This window comes from Pristis pectinata, chromosome 1, assembly GCF_009764475.1.
Source record: "Pristis pectinata isolate sPriPec2 chromosome 1, sPriPec2.1.pri, whole genome shotgun sequence".
Lineage (NCBI taxonomy): Eukaryota > Metazoa > Chordata > Chondrichthyes > Rhinopristiformes > Pristidae > Pristis > Pristis pectinata.
This window is the reverse complement of record NC_067405.1, coordinates 95371980-95388127: the sequence shown is the minus strand read 5'-3', so window position 1 is coordinate 95388127 and position 16148 is coordinate 95371980. Positions and strand designations below refer to the sequence as shown.

The following is a 16148-nucleotide window of genomic DNA, read 5'->3' as shown; positions in this document are numbered from 1 at the left end:
CTATAGTTTAATTATGAAGGTCTTGTAAGTTATAACATAGATCCTGGGAGGCTGTTGGTGCCTAACAATGATAATAATTTAGGCTTCAGTGGTATCAAGAGTGAGCTGAATGATGGTCTGGAATTTAAAATAGACACTGCTAATGATGATGACAAAGTGAGATTTTATTTTGAACTGGGAATCTGACAAGAGCTAGCATCTTTCGGTTTGGTCTGAACAATTCACCCCAGTGACTGGTAGAATAAGGGCAAGTGTGCTTACTTTTGTATGAAAGTACAAAAGTATAGCTTGAGTAGTGCAAGTTTTTTGCTAGAGAAAGCAATGGTGGAAATGTGGGTTTGAAATACGAAACTTAGATCACAGCAATTTGTGTACTTGTTATCTGTGGTTCAGACAACTTTAAATGAATGTATTATCCAACCAGATCTGTCCAGTAACACTGAATGTTCTTTTGAAAATTCAGACTGTACTTGGTGGTTAATGTTACAGCAGTTGTACATAACCTGTACAACAGACGTATGTTTTTGTTCAGTCTGTTATGAATGTCATGATCACTTCAACATTCAAGTGAGCACTTCCTCAGCATAAATAGGGAAGGTTGTGCTAAGTGTTTGGTAAAGGTCTTTATGTGCATTGGGAGGTGTGGGAGAAGTAAAGATTATTTGTGCTACAACAATATTAATGTGTTTGATGTGGCAATGTATCTTGATGTACTTGGAGCATTGTCAAGCAAAATTTGAAGCTGAGATGCAAGAAGATAGTAAGGCTGATGATGGAAAGCTAGGTCAAAAAGGTAGGTTATGGTGCATCTCAAAGGAGGATAGGGATGCAGGGAAGGAATACCACAAAGTTTAGTAATGGGGTGGTTTAAATTTGAGGATATCAGGCCATTATTAAAGAAGCATGGATATTTCAAGGCATACAAGGTTTGAGGAAATTAAAAGGAAAGGCCATGGATGGATTTGAAAACTGATAATTTTAAATGTCAAGGCATCGATTAGTCTTGATCAACAAGCACATTTATGTGAAATTGGGACTTGGTGTGAGTCAACACTGGGGCAGCAGAGTTTTGAATGACAAGTTTAAGATGAGTGAAATGAGGAAAAACAAGTGAACAGTGTCCATGTGCCTAATTCATTGCAAGATAATTACCGGTCATATCTGGAGGTTACATGGGCATGGATGAAAGATTTAGCAGCCGATAGTCAGGGGCAGGCACTGGGTCAAGCAATATTACGGGTAGAAATAAGCAATCTTACTGATGAAACAACTGTTTCTGAAGCTCCTTTTGATGTCAGATATGATACCAAGGTTGTGATCAGTCTGATTTTTCTCCTGTTACCAGGGAGAGGAATGGTGGGAAATCAAGAACAGATGGCAATAGATTTGATCTTCCCAAGTTTTAGTTGGAGGAAATTTCTGGTCAACTAGCACTGGATATTGGACAAGTAACCTGAAAGTCCAGATACTGTGGAGGGATCAAAAGAGGTGGAAAAGTAGACGTGAATCTTGTTACTCTGCAGTAGCTGTGTTTTGAATGTTGTTGTGATGCAGCATGAAGATGCAAAATAGAAGAGGGGTTCGGTTAGATCCTTGGAACACCAACATTAAAGATGAAGGCACAGGAAGAGAAGCCATTGATAATGATTCTCTCACCAGGACTAGTGATTGATGTTTTCACATGAGCAGTTTTAGGAAAGCTTAGCATGAATTTGGAAGGCAATAACACATTCAAAGGATTTGGACAGAAAAGGAATGTTGGAGAAGGGATGGCAATTAACAATATGACCTCCATCCATGCTGTGACAAATGGATTGCACACTTTCCCAAAAGTGTGCAATCCATTTGAGACACTTTCCCAAAATCTCTTTCACTCCCTCCTTGAGGTTGTCAGGTGAGTTTAGTTTTATTCTGCTTTTTCTCATTGCTCCACAGTTAACAGCTTTTCTCCAGTTGTTAATCATGCAAATTTAAGTACATTCTCATTATTTGGATTTGTCTTTCAGCACTGAAATTGTGAATGTTTTCCCACATGATGATGCTGTATATGGCCTTTCTGTGAGTCCTGTGAATGACAATGTGTTTGCCAGTTCCTCAGATGATGGAAGAGTTCTTATCTGGGATATACGGGACTCTCATGGAGGTACGTGTTAAGTGTTATAAAGCTCAAATAACATGTAATGGTCCGTATTGAGATCTTCCTAGGCTCCCTATGGATCGAGGATGACTTGCTTCAATTCCAGTTCTGAGGTGACTGATGAGGTTCATTTTGGATCTGCAGACTTTACTGCAGATGGGGCAGGAGGTGCCTGACAGGTGTGCAGGTAGGTAGTGAGGTGGTACATCCCTTCTGTTGGTTTGCTGGGTTTCTGTGTGCTTCTGACCTGTGAACTTGAGGTTCTCAATCCCATCCCCAGTGCTTCTTCTCTTTTGAGCAGGGTTGTGCTTGGGATTCACGAGAGTCAGTGGGGATGTTGCCTCTTTTCAAGGAGGATTTGAGAACATCCTTGAATCTTGTCCTCTGCCTACCTGGTGGTCTCTTCCCATAATGGAGAGTGTATGGAGTGTCTGTTTCAAGAGCTTCATGTCAGGCTTAAATGATATGTTCTGCCCAGCAGAGACAACTGAGCGTGATGAGAGCCTCAGAGTTGCAAATGTTGCTCTGAAAGAGAGTGCTGTCATCGCTGATCCCTAGAATGGTTTTGGAGGATTTTGCGGAAACAACATCAGTGGTAGCTCTCCAGCATCTTGAAGTGCCTGCTATATATTGTCAAATTCTCAGAAATGTTTAATAGATCTGGTAGACGCTGGGTTTTGTGCCACGCTTGAGGACTTGAGATTTTTTTTCTTCAGGCAGCCAAAGAGTGTAATATCTGCCTTTTGCTGGGAGGTGGCTCTTGAGGAATGGGAAATGTTTCATGAGGCTTTATTGTCAGGGAGCAACATTGGTAGACTGTTTTGAGGATGCTGAGTGCAAGGCCAATCCTCTCGCGTGCTTCCATGAACAAGTCCATGATAACTTATTTACCCTTTAAGTGTGCATATTGCTGGTGTTATCTGTATCCTGTAGTTCAGCTATGGGGAGCAGAGGCAACATAGGTTGAACAGTTTACTGTTAGTCCTTTGCTCTGCTTCAGCACACATTTTGGTGAAGGCGAGGTGCAGTATTCAGGCACAGATCTGGATTCAATCCTGACCTCTGGTACTGTTTGTGTGGAGTTTGCAAATTCTCCCTATGACTGTGTGAGTCATAGGTGGATGTGGAGATGTGGAGTTTTGTGGGTTATTTGGCCACTGTAAATTGTAAAGTGGTAGAATCTGGGGAAAATTGATGGGAATGTGGGGAGTAAACAGGCAATTGATGGTCAGCACAGACTTGGTGGGCCTGTTTCTGTGCTGGATATTTATATTTTCAATGAAAGATTGAAAAAAAAGTGTTGGTTCAGTGATGCAGCCTTGCTTGACGATCAGCTACACTGACGTTGGTTCTGTGGACCCATTGGTTAGTATCATTGCTTGCATGCTCTCAAGCCTTCCTAATAAGGCAAACATTTATTCACGACTTTTGATTTGCTTCAATAAAATCGTAGCTTGAATGTGAGTGAAAGCTAGGAACATTTTAAAGATGTGCAGCAGTGATAAATGAATATCCACTCCTTCCTTAAGAACATCTTTATGGTTTAGAGTTAATAAATTTTTAACTTGGCCTGGAAGCAGCTGTCATTGAATATAAAGCCCTTTCTGCTATGTGGCCTTGACTTAATTCACTACGTGCATGAGGAGGTCAGTGATTATGATCTTCCAAAAATAAATTTTTAAACTAGAAAAGTCTGATCTAAAGTGTATTGTGATGTTTCCCTAAGTTGATTATAGTCTACTTTTTTTAATGCATCAAAGTGTTTCTGATAAACTCCTTAAAGAGCTTATAAATACACTTTTGTTTCTTCCTGCCACCACTTATGCCAGCCCCTCACCAAAAAAAAACAAATTCTGCATTTGGATTGCAAATCTGCAATTGATTAGCTTTGATAGGTAGGACTTGTTGCTTCATTTCACAAGTACTACAAATATCATAGCTTGCAGTGTGGTGCAATTTCTAATCAATGGTTCATTGTACTCTCAATTGCTGTTCAAGTTGTCTCAGTGGTGGAATATGTGAAGGAAGAAAACTGGCCTGAACACTGTTTCCCATTTAGTGGATAGGTCTAAGAATGTACAACATATCCTCGTGAAAGAATTTGAACCAGAAGCGGAAGAATGCTTCCGCTGTAAAATTTTGCCCTATCAAAATCCACATCAGTTTATAGTTAATATTTCCTTCAATACTTTTTTTTGCGTCCTGGAGGATTTTCTCATTAAACCAGTAAGTAATCCTTCTCCTTTAAAACTCTTCTTAAATATTGATCACCTCTCCTAGTATCTCCTTTATGGGTCAGAATTATTTTCTGGTTTTTCCAGTAAAGTGTCCTAGGACATTTTCCTACATAGAAAGTGCATTTATATAACCCTTGACCTTCACCCACTCTGTGAATCTATTCCATTGACTGAGGAAAGCTGACCCAAGGTCGGTTGTTTCAGTCAATTCAATTGGTATGCTCATCTTGGTGACGAAGTTACGGAAAAATTCTTTCTCGGATTAAGGCTGGATAGATGATCTTTTCACACTTGTATTACATTCCAGGCCAATTAGATTACTAATTCCTATAATTTGAATTAATAATTTATTTCAAATTAGGCTTTGCTTCCTGTTTGTAGTTACTGCATCATGTAGCAGCAAGAGAAATAAAAAAAAATAAAGATACATCCACTTTACAGGTGATTGTGCTGAAGAGCTATAGTTTGAAGGTGAAATATAACATGACTCTTGTTTTTGAATTGGGAAGGCAACCAACATAATCAAAGACTCCTCCCATCCCAGTCATTCTCTCTTATCCCACCCTTCCATCGGGCAGAAGATATAAAAGCTTAAAAACACACACCACCAGGTTCGAGGACAGTTTCTACCACGATGTTATGAGACTCTTGAACAGACCTCTTACACAATAAAGATGATCTCTTGATCTCTCATTCTACTTCATCATGGCCTTTGCACCTTATTTGTCTACTTGCACTACACTTTGCACTTTCTTTGTAACCAACACTATCTTCTGCATTCTGTTATTGCTTTTCCCTTTGTAATACCTTGACGTGCTTATGTTTTGGAATGTTCTGTATGGATGGCATGCAAAACAAAGCTTTTCACTGTATCTTGGTATATGTGATAATAATAAATCAATTATTAATTAATTTAATTGCATGAATAATAGATCTGAAATACCTGAATTCTTGATCCCTATGAAACCTGAAGTGTTGAGTGTAAATAATCTGCATTTGAGCATGATACACACAACAATTCTTTTAATAATCTTTGCCTTTAGATGTTTTTGTTTGGCCACATTAGTGTGCCTGACATTAAGTTATCCAATATATAATAATGTAGAGAAAGATCAACTGGCATTTAAATTGCATATACAGATAATAGTTTTGGTATCATTCAGCCAGAATTTGTAGGCAAAAAGTAATAGCAAATTAAAGCACTATTATTAATGTGTAATGATCTACCAATTTATGATGGGGAGGTGTGTTATGGATCGGTACAAGTTGTTTTTAATCAGTACAATTTACTTTTAACTCAGTTTTATAATTAACACGTACTTTAAATTTCTACACAATATATAGCATTCATATGAATGCACCCATGATCGGTTCTGGAATTTCATGAGTTTAAAGCATAGAATTAATCTGAAACCTAGTCAATAGGCTGCCTTATTTGTACATTTGTAAGATGCATGTCCTCTGCAGGGTATGACGGGTTCCATTCCTGTGAACTGTACACTGAACAGTTTGCAAGTTGGAAATGTAGCCATGAACCAAGTTCCCACATGGCAGAAAATGCCTGCAGCAGCTGACAAATCCATCCCACCCGTCTCCCAAACATTCATCCGTATATACAGGCTGTACACAAGTTGGGTATTCATATGCTGGAGGGGACCTGTATTGCAAAGTACACTTTTTTTTCTGTATGTGATTACAGTTGTAAGCTCTGTTTAACTAATATCCAAGCTGCCACTTCATAGCTTTATTAACAAATTAAATCCTTCAGTTGAATTGAATATAGATGAGAGTATTGATTTTTTTTTTCACGGACGACCCCCAGTGTTGCATTATCGGCTGGCATTTTTCAAAACTGCAACTTGTGGCACTTGGCTTTCATGAATTCTAAGCCAATATGTAACAAATAAAAAGAAATTAATATTACAAGTAAAACCACAGTTGTAACTTGAGACTGTCCTCAGCTAAAAATTTTAACCTTCATCTGCATCTTATTTGTTTCAGAACCTTTTTGTTTGGCAAATTACCCATCAGCCTTTCACAGTGTGATGTTTAACCCTGTGGAACCCAGACTTCTGGCCACTGCAAATTCCAAAGAAGGAGTAGGTCTCTGGGACATCCGCAAGCCACGAAGGTGAGCTGATTCTCAGATTTGTCTTGTATTTTTTTTAAGGTTTTGCTTTGGCATTTAAGGACCACATAAATAACTCTGATTTTTTGAGAGAGGTGGATGTCATGACTATCATTGCGGAACTAATTCATTTTAGTCAAAGTATTGAATAAAGATCCTTAGCAGTTAATCAGGTTGCATGACATTCATTTCATCAAATAATTTATCAAATAAGTCGTAGATCGTGCTGTGTGATGCTTATTATCAAGCCGCCAAGTAGTATTCATTGGTTCAAGCAAATGAACTTGATCACGTTCTTAAACATCAGTTAGGGCAGAAACGAACTCCTTTGCCATGTCATCTTCGATAATGTTGACAGTGTTGTAATTATTTTTTGTTTTAAATTGCAAATATAATGAGATTGGTTGCTCATAGTTTGTATTTAATTTAGTTCTTGGATATCTTTATAGACTATATAAATGTAATAAATTGTGAATATTCAGCAGCTGCATGAGATTATTTTAAGCTTTAAGCCATAGTCACAGTTGCTTAATTTATCTTTGTCTTTAAGAATTAAGTTCCCACTTTTTGGTTAAATTGCTTAATTCAGATTTATTACACATTTCAATTATATTAGTACAATTTTGTGTTATTAAGAATAGGCTGTAGATTAATCCTGAATATTTGCTAAAATAAGTCTGAATAATTGCTGTGAATAATAACTGCCATGAAATTATTTCTGATTCCCTTTGGGAGTGGAAAAAAAACATTGCCTATAATATAATTAATTGCTTTGGATGTTGAAACTATGTGGGAGGTACTGTAATAATTAAAATGTCTCATTAGTAGGTGTATAGACATGGGCAGTATGTAACTATAGGATTGTCTTAAGACTCAAATTCATCTGCTGTGCTTCAGCTCTCTGTAGATAATATAATCAAATTGAATTTAGGAAACCAGTATTTATAATTTTGATTACTTTTTTAAACATATTATAAGCAGAAAAGTACAGAGCAGCCTGATTAGTGACACCAAATATAAAATAATGCAGTATATTGTTATGGATTCACGGGTTCATTTAAATAAACTTAAATAAAACATGATTGATTTTCCTAAGTTTTAATTTTTCTCTATTTAATATGAAAAACAAAATACAAAAAAAAATTTGAATTTATTTTTGTAGTACCTACGGATTTTCCTTTCATGATTTAATAATGCCAAGATACTACAGGGTGTTAGTCTAACTCAAGCTAGCTGATCGATGCCTTTAGAAAATTAAAGACTGGTTGTTTCTTGAATAATAAGTTATTCTGGAGGATAACAGGCTGAACAATTAATAAACTAAACTGTCTAGGTTTGAAATATCAGTGCATCTAGTGTAGCAAGAAAACTTGCAAAATTACGGAGCACAATGCGTAGAGATTTGGATGAAGTTTTTGAATCTTCTGGATCGTAACTGCGTCAGAGTGCAGTGGAAAACTTTGTCAACAGAAGGCAGGGAAATCAGGTATACTGGTTAAGTAATTAAAAATTTAAAAACAACTGCAGATGCTGAAAATCTGATGAGATTCTTTCAAGTACAGGAACACTAAAACAGAAGGGCTCATTCTTTAAGCTACTTCCCTTGCACTTCCCTCCTCCACTCTTTACAATGGAAAGGAAACAACAGCAATCATGCTGTTTACTGCATTCCTTGTTGAGTTATTACATGGATGCAACAAATCCAGCTTTCTTTCAATCTTAGCCATACCATTTGGGTGGACTGTAGGTTGCAGCTTGCCGCAGCTGTATTTATGAATTCCCATGGGGCAAAACAGCACATGGAATGATAATGGGGAAAGACTGAAGGATGGTAAACTGCTTGACAAATTTTACAAATTAGAAGTGAAAGTGGAAGGAAATTATTAAATCCTTTCCAAACTTTCTTTTTATGAAATGGGGATTAGGTTCCCAAGGCACAATCACAAATTGCAGGACCTGAAGAATATATGAGATTCAACTTGTGCTATGAATTTTTATGCTAGCAAATTGACTTTTCATTTTGACTTTTGGGTGACAAATAATTATTTTAATGTATTTTGCATGATTTTTCAATATTGAAACTAAAACCCATTCCAGGTTACTTGCTTACTCATTGCATAATTTTTGATGGGAATTTTTGTAATTTTCTGTAATTGGCTCATCTGCCTTAATATTCCGGGTACCTGGTCTGGAAAGGAAGAAAGAATATAATAATTTTCTCTTAACATTTTAATGAATTGCTGGCAATCAGATGCACAACAATTTAAATCACTCCACTTCACTGTAAGCATTGTCTTTCTGGCAAATTTGTATGACAAATTCAAATAAGCACAGGATCAGGTCATTTGGTTAAATCATAACTAATATATAACTCAGTCCCATTTGCCACATTCTACAGTACCCTTATGTAATGTAAATCAACCTCCGCTTTGACTTTTTTCATTTGCCTCAAAGGTTTTTTGAAAATAATTCTAAATTTCTTTTGCTCTGTGTTTAAGAACCAGTACCCGATGTCACCTTTGAACAGCCTATTTCAAAAGGGATAAAGATACTATTATAATTTTAAGGCAATGCCCTTTTGCTCCTCCAGAGGAAATTGGTCTCTTTTCTGACCTGATCAATACTTAAATTAATTTCAATACCTTTCTTACTGGAGGAAATAGAAGGCTAAACAGATTATAATCTGTTAACATAATATGACCCATTGGCCTAAATATCATTCTGTTGAATCTGTGCTGCTTCTAACTCCAAGGGTTAAATAGGTACACAACACTAACAAAGCTTCTACCCCCATATATTTTATTGTCTTTTTAAACTATCTGAGCTTTTAAACTAAACTAGATGAGCTTTTAGTCAACTGGATATATGGGCCTCTAATTTTCTCTGCTGCTCTAAAGTTCATAGAGTATGTGGAAAATACTCTATCTTTCGTGGGTTCAGAGAGATGATTTATCACCCCTGCATTGAGCTCCACCAGTCACGGTTTTGTTGACTCACTTAGTGCATTGGTATCCCTTTTCCATAATTTTCTTCAAAGAAACAGTAGTAGGCCATTTAGCCCTTCAAGCCTGTTCTACTATTCAATATGATTGTGGTTGATATTCAAATTCAGTACTCTTTTCCTCCTATTTTCCCATAACTGTTGATCCCCTTAGCCTCATATCTAAATCCTTCTTGAATCTACTTAATGATTTGGCTTCAGTTGCTTGTTGTAGTAGTGAATTCCAGAAGTTTGCCACACTCTGGCTGAAGAAATTTCTTCACTTCTCGGTCCTATTTGACTGACTCTTTATCCTTGTACTGTGACCACTAGTTCTGGACTTCACTGCCATCAGGAACATCCTTCCTGCATCTATTCTGTTTAACAGTGTAGAAACTTTGCAGGTATCTATGAGATCCCTGCTCATTCTTCTCACCTCTTAATGGATGTAAGCCTTATCAAACCAATCCCCTCTCATACATTAGTTCTGTCATCTCAGGAATTAATCCAGTGAATCTTTGCCACACGTGCATCATAACAAGAACACCCTTGTATTCTCACCTTTACTTCAAACTGTGCCGCCAGATAGGAATGGTAACCGTGAAGCTTTTGGATTGTCATAAGCCAATCCAAGGCTGTAAGGAAAAGAAACCTGCATTACCTCCATCACAGACTTCAACACATACTATCTATCAGGAGTACTGCAACATCGCACTAAAGCTCGTTTGATAGTAGCTCCCAGTTTTGTGACCTCCATCCAGAAAGACAAAAGCAGAAAGCGCATTTAGAACACCACCTGAATGACTGATCAAGTTTCCCTCCAAGGTGCACGTCATTCTAACTTGAAAATATCTTCATTGTCACTTGGACAAAACTTTGAAGTTCCCTATCCAACAGCAGAACATCTGTGAGCCCTGTGAGAGTACCTTCACCATTACCACTTGTCCTTCATGTTCAATATCTTTACCCTAGCTGAGTCCCCCACAAGTCAGGATTATGATAGAATACTTTTAACTTGTCTGGAAGAGTGTCACTTCAACAACTGTCAAGAAGTCCAGTGCCATTCAGAACAAAGCAGTCTGCTTGATTGGCTGCCTATCAGCCATCCTAAATATTCATTCCCTCTTCCACCTGCGTATAGTAACTGATGTGTGTACCATCTGCAAAATTGACTACAGGTATTTATTTGGGCTACCCCAACAGCACCTCCCAAGCGTGTCAACTGTTCGAACAACGGCAGTAGCCACAAGGGGACATCACCACCTGCAGGTTCCCCTTCAACTTGCACACCATCCTGATTTGGATATATGTTGCTGGTCCTTCATCTTCAGTAGGTCCAAATTCTAGCACGTCCCCTTCGCAGCATTGTCAGAGTACTCTCACCAGAAAGAGAGCAGCCATTCAAGAAGGTCATCTCATCACAACTTTTTTTTTGAGGGCAATTGGAAATGGGCAATAAATGCTGGTCAGCACCCAGGTTCTGAAAAATGAATAAACAAGAAAAATATAGTTCATGAAGTTAGCTCACTGCCACCTTCAGAAAGACAGTTGACATGGATGACAAATTAAAGCATTTTCTATTCCCATAATGTGATGATAAATTCAGAACTGGAAAAAAAAGTGTTAGTAGTAAGGCTCAGATGCCCTAGTCTTTTAAATGGAATCTCAATAATTTCACTTTTTTATTTTGTTTTACTGATGCATTAAATTCCTTACTCTATTTTAATAATTGCAGCTCGAAGAGGTGCATATATGCTGAATGTATATGTTGTCATAAATTCTTTCTTGTCAGGGTTTAACGATTGAGCATAAGAACTTTGGAGTTCTAGCACTGCAGACCAAGTCTTCTGTCTGTGGCTGGAATTTCTTTTGGAGCATTACTGAATTAATGCATTAGAGATTTCTTGAAGACTAATTGAGAAGAGGAGATAATGGGCGACTGCTCAATTTGTTGGCTGAATTGCCTTAAGATATATGTTTGGTGATTGGTATTGGTTTATTATTGTCACTTGTACCGAGGTACAATGAAAAACTTGTCTTGCATACTGATCGTACAGGTCAATTCATTACACAGTGCAGTTACATTGGGTTAGTACAGAGTGCATTGATGTAGTACATGTAAAAACAATAACAGTGCAGAGTAAAGTGTCGCAGCTACAGAGTGCAGTGCAATAAGGTGCAAGGTCGCAACAAGGTAGATCGTGAGGTCATGGTCCATCTCATCGTATAAGGGAACTGTTCAAGGCTTAAGGGCGGGTAAGAGAGAGTTGTACTCTTTGGATATAATTTTATGGCTTTGGATATTATTTTGTATTGTCTTCTGAATGCATAAAATTGAGACTGGACTTCTCTCTCACTAAAAATGATAATGGATCATTTTCTATGCATTAACAATTCAAAAGACTAAACAGTTTGAGCTCTTAAACAGAAAATGATATAAAAAGCACTTATTATTATTTGTGATGTTTCAGTATTCGTATTAGGATGTAGCTTGAATCATAGTTTAGGAAATAATGATTTAACCAAAAGTTTAGGTCCACTTTAAACATTTTGCTCTTGGGAGAGTGAAAGAGTGTTTGCATTTTGACTGGAAGCACTGAAAATGAATGTGCAATTTGTACTCCAAATAGTCTTTCCGGTATTTTATATTCTGGAGACTGCACTCGTTTACAACAGCTGTCATGGCACTCATGACCAATTATGTTAGGTGTTTTGAAATAGTCTGATGACATAATAAAGTATTGTATAAACTTAAGCTTCACTACATTTGAAATATTTTGCAACAAAATAGTTGAATATTTTTGGCTGTTGTCAAGCATTAAGAAATCCATAAGTAATTATGTGGTTGCATAAGAGATGAGGTAAAAGAGAACTGTAGCTGATGATTCTTAATAGAGTTAATTATTTAACTTGCATTATTACTGAGAGCTCAGATATTTAATCACCATGTTCAACACTGAACTGAAATATGGTTATTATTTGCTCATCTCTGTCTTCCTTGGGCAACTACCCAGGGCTCTGTTGGAAAATAGGACACCAATGCCCCTACCATCAATCACCACTTTTTATCACTTCTGCCTTTTCTTTCCCTCCACTCCACCTTGTCTCCCTGAAATTATTTCCAAAATAGTATTCATCAGTAAAACATAAAAATAAGGCTCCAAATGTGGTCAAACCTCAATTGAAAAATGTATTTATTAAAAAATGCCTGATTAAACTGGGCACATGTCCATTCTTTTAAAGGGAACAATAAAATCAGAGAAAATCTCCCACCAACAAATCCATGTTGACTATCCCAGATTAATCCCTGGATCTCAAGTGTGGGTTAATCTATCCCTCAGGACTTTTTCTAAGAAGTTCCCTAGCACTGACATTGGGCTGATGGGCCTAAAATTATCTGACTAATCCCTGCTGCCCTTCTTGAATAAGGGTACCACATTTGCTGTTTTCCAGTCATCTGGCATCTCGCCTGTGGCAAGCAAAGATTTAAATATCTCAATCAGCGCCCCATCAATCTCCTCCCTTGCCTCTCATAGGAGCCTGGGATGTATCTCGTCAGGCCCTGGGGATTTATCCACTTCTTTGCTCACTAAGAGAACAAATATTTTAATGTACTTTAGAATGTCACTGTCCCCATTGAAACCTCCAACTACAGTGTCTTTCCACTTGGTGAATACAGATGAAGAGTATTAATACCTAGCCCATGTCTACACAGGTTGCCCGTTTGGTCCCTCATGGGCCCCACTCTTTCCCTGGATACCCTCTTGCTCTTAATGTGCTTGTAAATTGCCTCGAGATTTTTCTTAATCTTATTTGCCAGTGGTATTTTGTGTCTTCCTTTGACCTCCTAATTTCTTTTTAAAGTGGCCCTGCACCTTTTCAACTCCTGAAGGATTTCTGACATTTTCAATGCTCTACATCTACCATGTGCTTTTTTTAAATCAAACCCTTGATGTATTTGGACTTGTTGCCCTTGTCCTTCACCCTTGTGAGAATACATTGGTGCTGAACTCTCACTATTTCACTTCTAAAAGATTCCCACTTGTCGGATGTAGAGTTACCTGCAAGTTGCTGTCCCCAGTCTATTTTCTAGGTCCTAGCTAATGATGTTGAAATCAACCTTCCCAATTTGCATTCTTAAACATATTTTTGGTTTAGTCGCACAAAATATCACCAATTTTAAAATAGTTATTTGGGCAACTGGAAACTTGGTGGAGCATTAACATTCAGGAAAACCTTAATGGGCCCATATAAATGAGATCCTTATCATAGCCTGGTGTGTGGGGAAAGCAGATATGTAACTCTGAGCTACTAACTCAAAGGGTCAAAGATGGTTTGATTTCTTTTACCTGCATTTCTGAATTGTATTAGAGCAAGCTTTCTTGTTTCTAAATTACTCATTTTCTTCACGGTCCTATGTTTATTCTTGAGCAAAATTTATAATTGTTGAAAATCTAAATGCACAAACATGTAATTGCATGAATGAACCAAATACACAAGTTTCTGTAGAACATCCCGTCAAGGAAGAGAAGTTGACTAGGCAATGAAAATATGACCACTGTTCAGCTGGAATTTTTCTTGTAGATTTTCCTCAAAAATTTCAGGCCATCTAAGAAATCGGGGATTTGGCTTTCTTTTTGCTGGTTGGAAAGGTTCTTCTTGTAGGTCGATCGTCATCATTGTATCATGTCTTTAATATATCTAGATTTCTATTCTTCCTTTTTCCTTCATTGTCAATCACATTTGATGAAAATCAACTGATGCTGGAAGTCGACAGTTCTTTTGGAGGTCATGTCTGTGATATATATGCTTTTTAATATGCTTCACAATCTTTGGCATTCACCAACAGATAACCTTGCATCAAGATAATTTTCAGATGTTAAGTTTCCTGCAGAGAATAGTAGGTGTATTGTAAAAATTAGGAGATTGAATGCAACTTGAGAAATGTACTAATTAAGAAAAAGTGTTGTCCAGCAATCTTTAATTTGTATGTAACTTTTTATATTTTTAGCTTTATAAATTATCATCAAATTTCTGTTCCTAATTCTATTTTGAAAGCGAATTCTTGTCCTGTAAATAATTTTAGGGTCATGCCCAAGTTAATAATGGGATGGTAGTGGACTGCAAAGGTAAAACATATATGGTTTTGACACAGGCAATGATACAATCTGGCATCTAAGGTTCTCCTACATGAAATTCTGGACTCCTTTGATTTGAATCCAAGTGTGAAGTATGGACTTGTTTGGTATTTAAAGTTCATTCTAATTAAGTTTCAGTAGTTACAGCTAGCATGCTATATTCTTGAATCTGAGGCAATATTACTACATGCCCTATCAGATGGGAACTTTGATTTAGACTTCTGTGTAAATTATTTGTGGACTGTAAAATAGTACTGCCCAACAGATGGGATTGATTTTTCTATGGAGGTGCTGGTTGCTTGTGGAAAGCAGATGGATTTATATTGTGTCTCTGCATAATTTCACTGAAATAACAGATACACGCTCAAGTAGTCAGTTTCATGTGGGTAGCTTGTTATGTTTTTGTAACCTTCTATTTTCTTCTTGTAGCTCATTGCTTCGTTATGGTGGGAAACTTCCCATGCAGAGTGCCATGAGTGTCCGCTTCAATAGCAGTGGGACCCAGCTACTCGCACTGCGGCGTCGTCTGCCTCCAGTATTATATGATATTCACTCACCGCAATCTGTGTTTGAGTTTGATAACCAAGGCTATTTTAATTCCTGCACCATGAAGAGCTGTTGCTTTGCAGGAGACCGAGATCAAGTAAGTGAAAGCTATCTAAAAGAAATGATAGGAATTTAGTGAATGATATTCACATCTGTTGGGGAACTAGAGTAAGTCGCGGTTAGTTCAACATTGCATGAAGTTATTTGTTAAATTGCTCAAATAAACTACATTGGCTGTTGTACTCCTGCATAAATGTACGACATTATGAAACAAATTTTGCTTTCCTCAGAATCTGTTGAACAGTTTTAGAGGTGCATACAAAATTATCATATGTCTGTGTTTGTGATTTTCTTTTCAATATTGCCCTTAAGTGGAATGAAAGCAATATATCTCGGAGTTCAGATGCTCTCAAAGGAGATGAGATAACTGTTTCCTTTATATACATGTCAGACATACTACTTGAGTATTTCAACAATAAACTATTCTGTTGACATTCAGTGAAGCAGTATGTTTGGTATGTCTGGTTAACTTGTTACATTTTTATCTCCCTCTCTAGTGAGAGTTTTGTATTTGTAGGTAAGCTTATAAACTTGATTGATTTAATTATATTTAATAGTGTAATTTTTAATGAGTTCGGTCATAGTCATGAAGTTATACGGCATAGTAACAGGCACTTTGGCCCAACTTGTCCATGCTGACCAGGGTGCCTTTCTAAGCTAGTATTTGCCTATGTTTGGCCCATATCCCCCTCCACCTTTCCTATCCATGTACCTGTCCAATTGTCTTTTAAGCATTGTAATTATACCTACCTCTATCACTCCCTCTGGCAGCTCGGTCCATATACCCACTATCCTCTGTGTGGAAAAACTTACCCCTCAGGTCTCTTTTAAATCCATTTCTCTCTCACCTCAAATCTATGCCCTCTAGTTTTAGACTCCCCTACCTTGGGATAAAGACAGTGACCATTCACCTTATCTACGC

The 16148-nt window shown here is 37.4% G+C and overlaps 1 protein-coding gene across 1 annotated transcript in view; it reads left to right on the top strand.

The window, feature by feature from the left end:
- dcaf5 (ddb1 and cul4 associated factor 5) overlaps positions 1-16148 on the top strand; it is a 66473-nt gene that overhangs the window by 16458 nt on the left and 33867 nt on the right. Inside the window, exons 4-6 of the mRNA XM_052019895.1 lie at positions 2007-2143; positions 6376-6505; positions 15050-15263. Coding sequence (XP_051875855.1) covers positions 2007-2143; positions 6376-6505; positions 15050-15263 — 481 coding nt within the window. The remainder of the gene's footprint in view (positions 1-2006; positions 2144-6375; positions 6506-15049; positions 15264-16148) is intronic.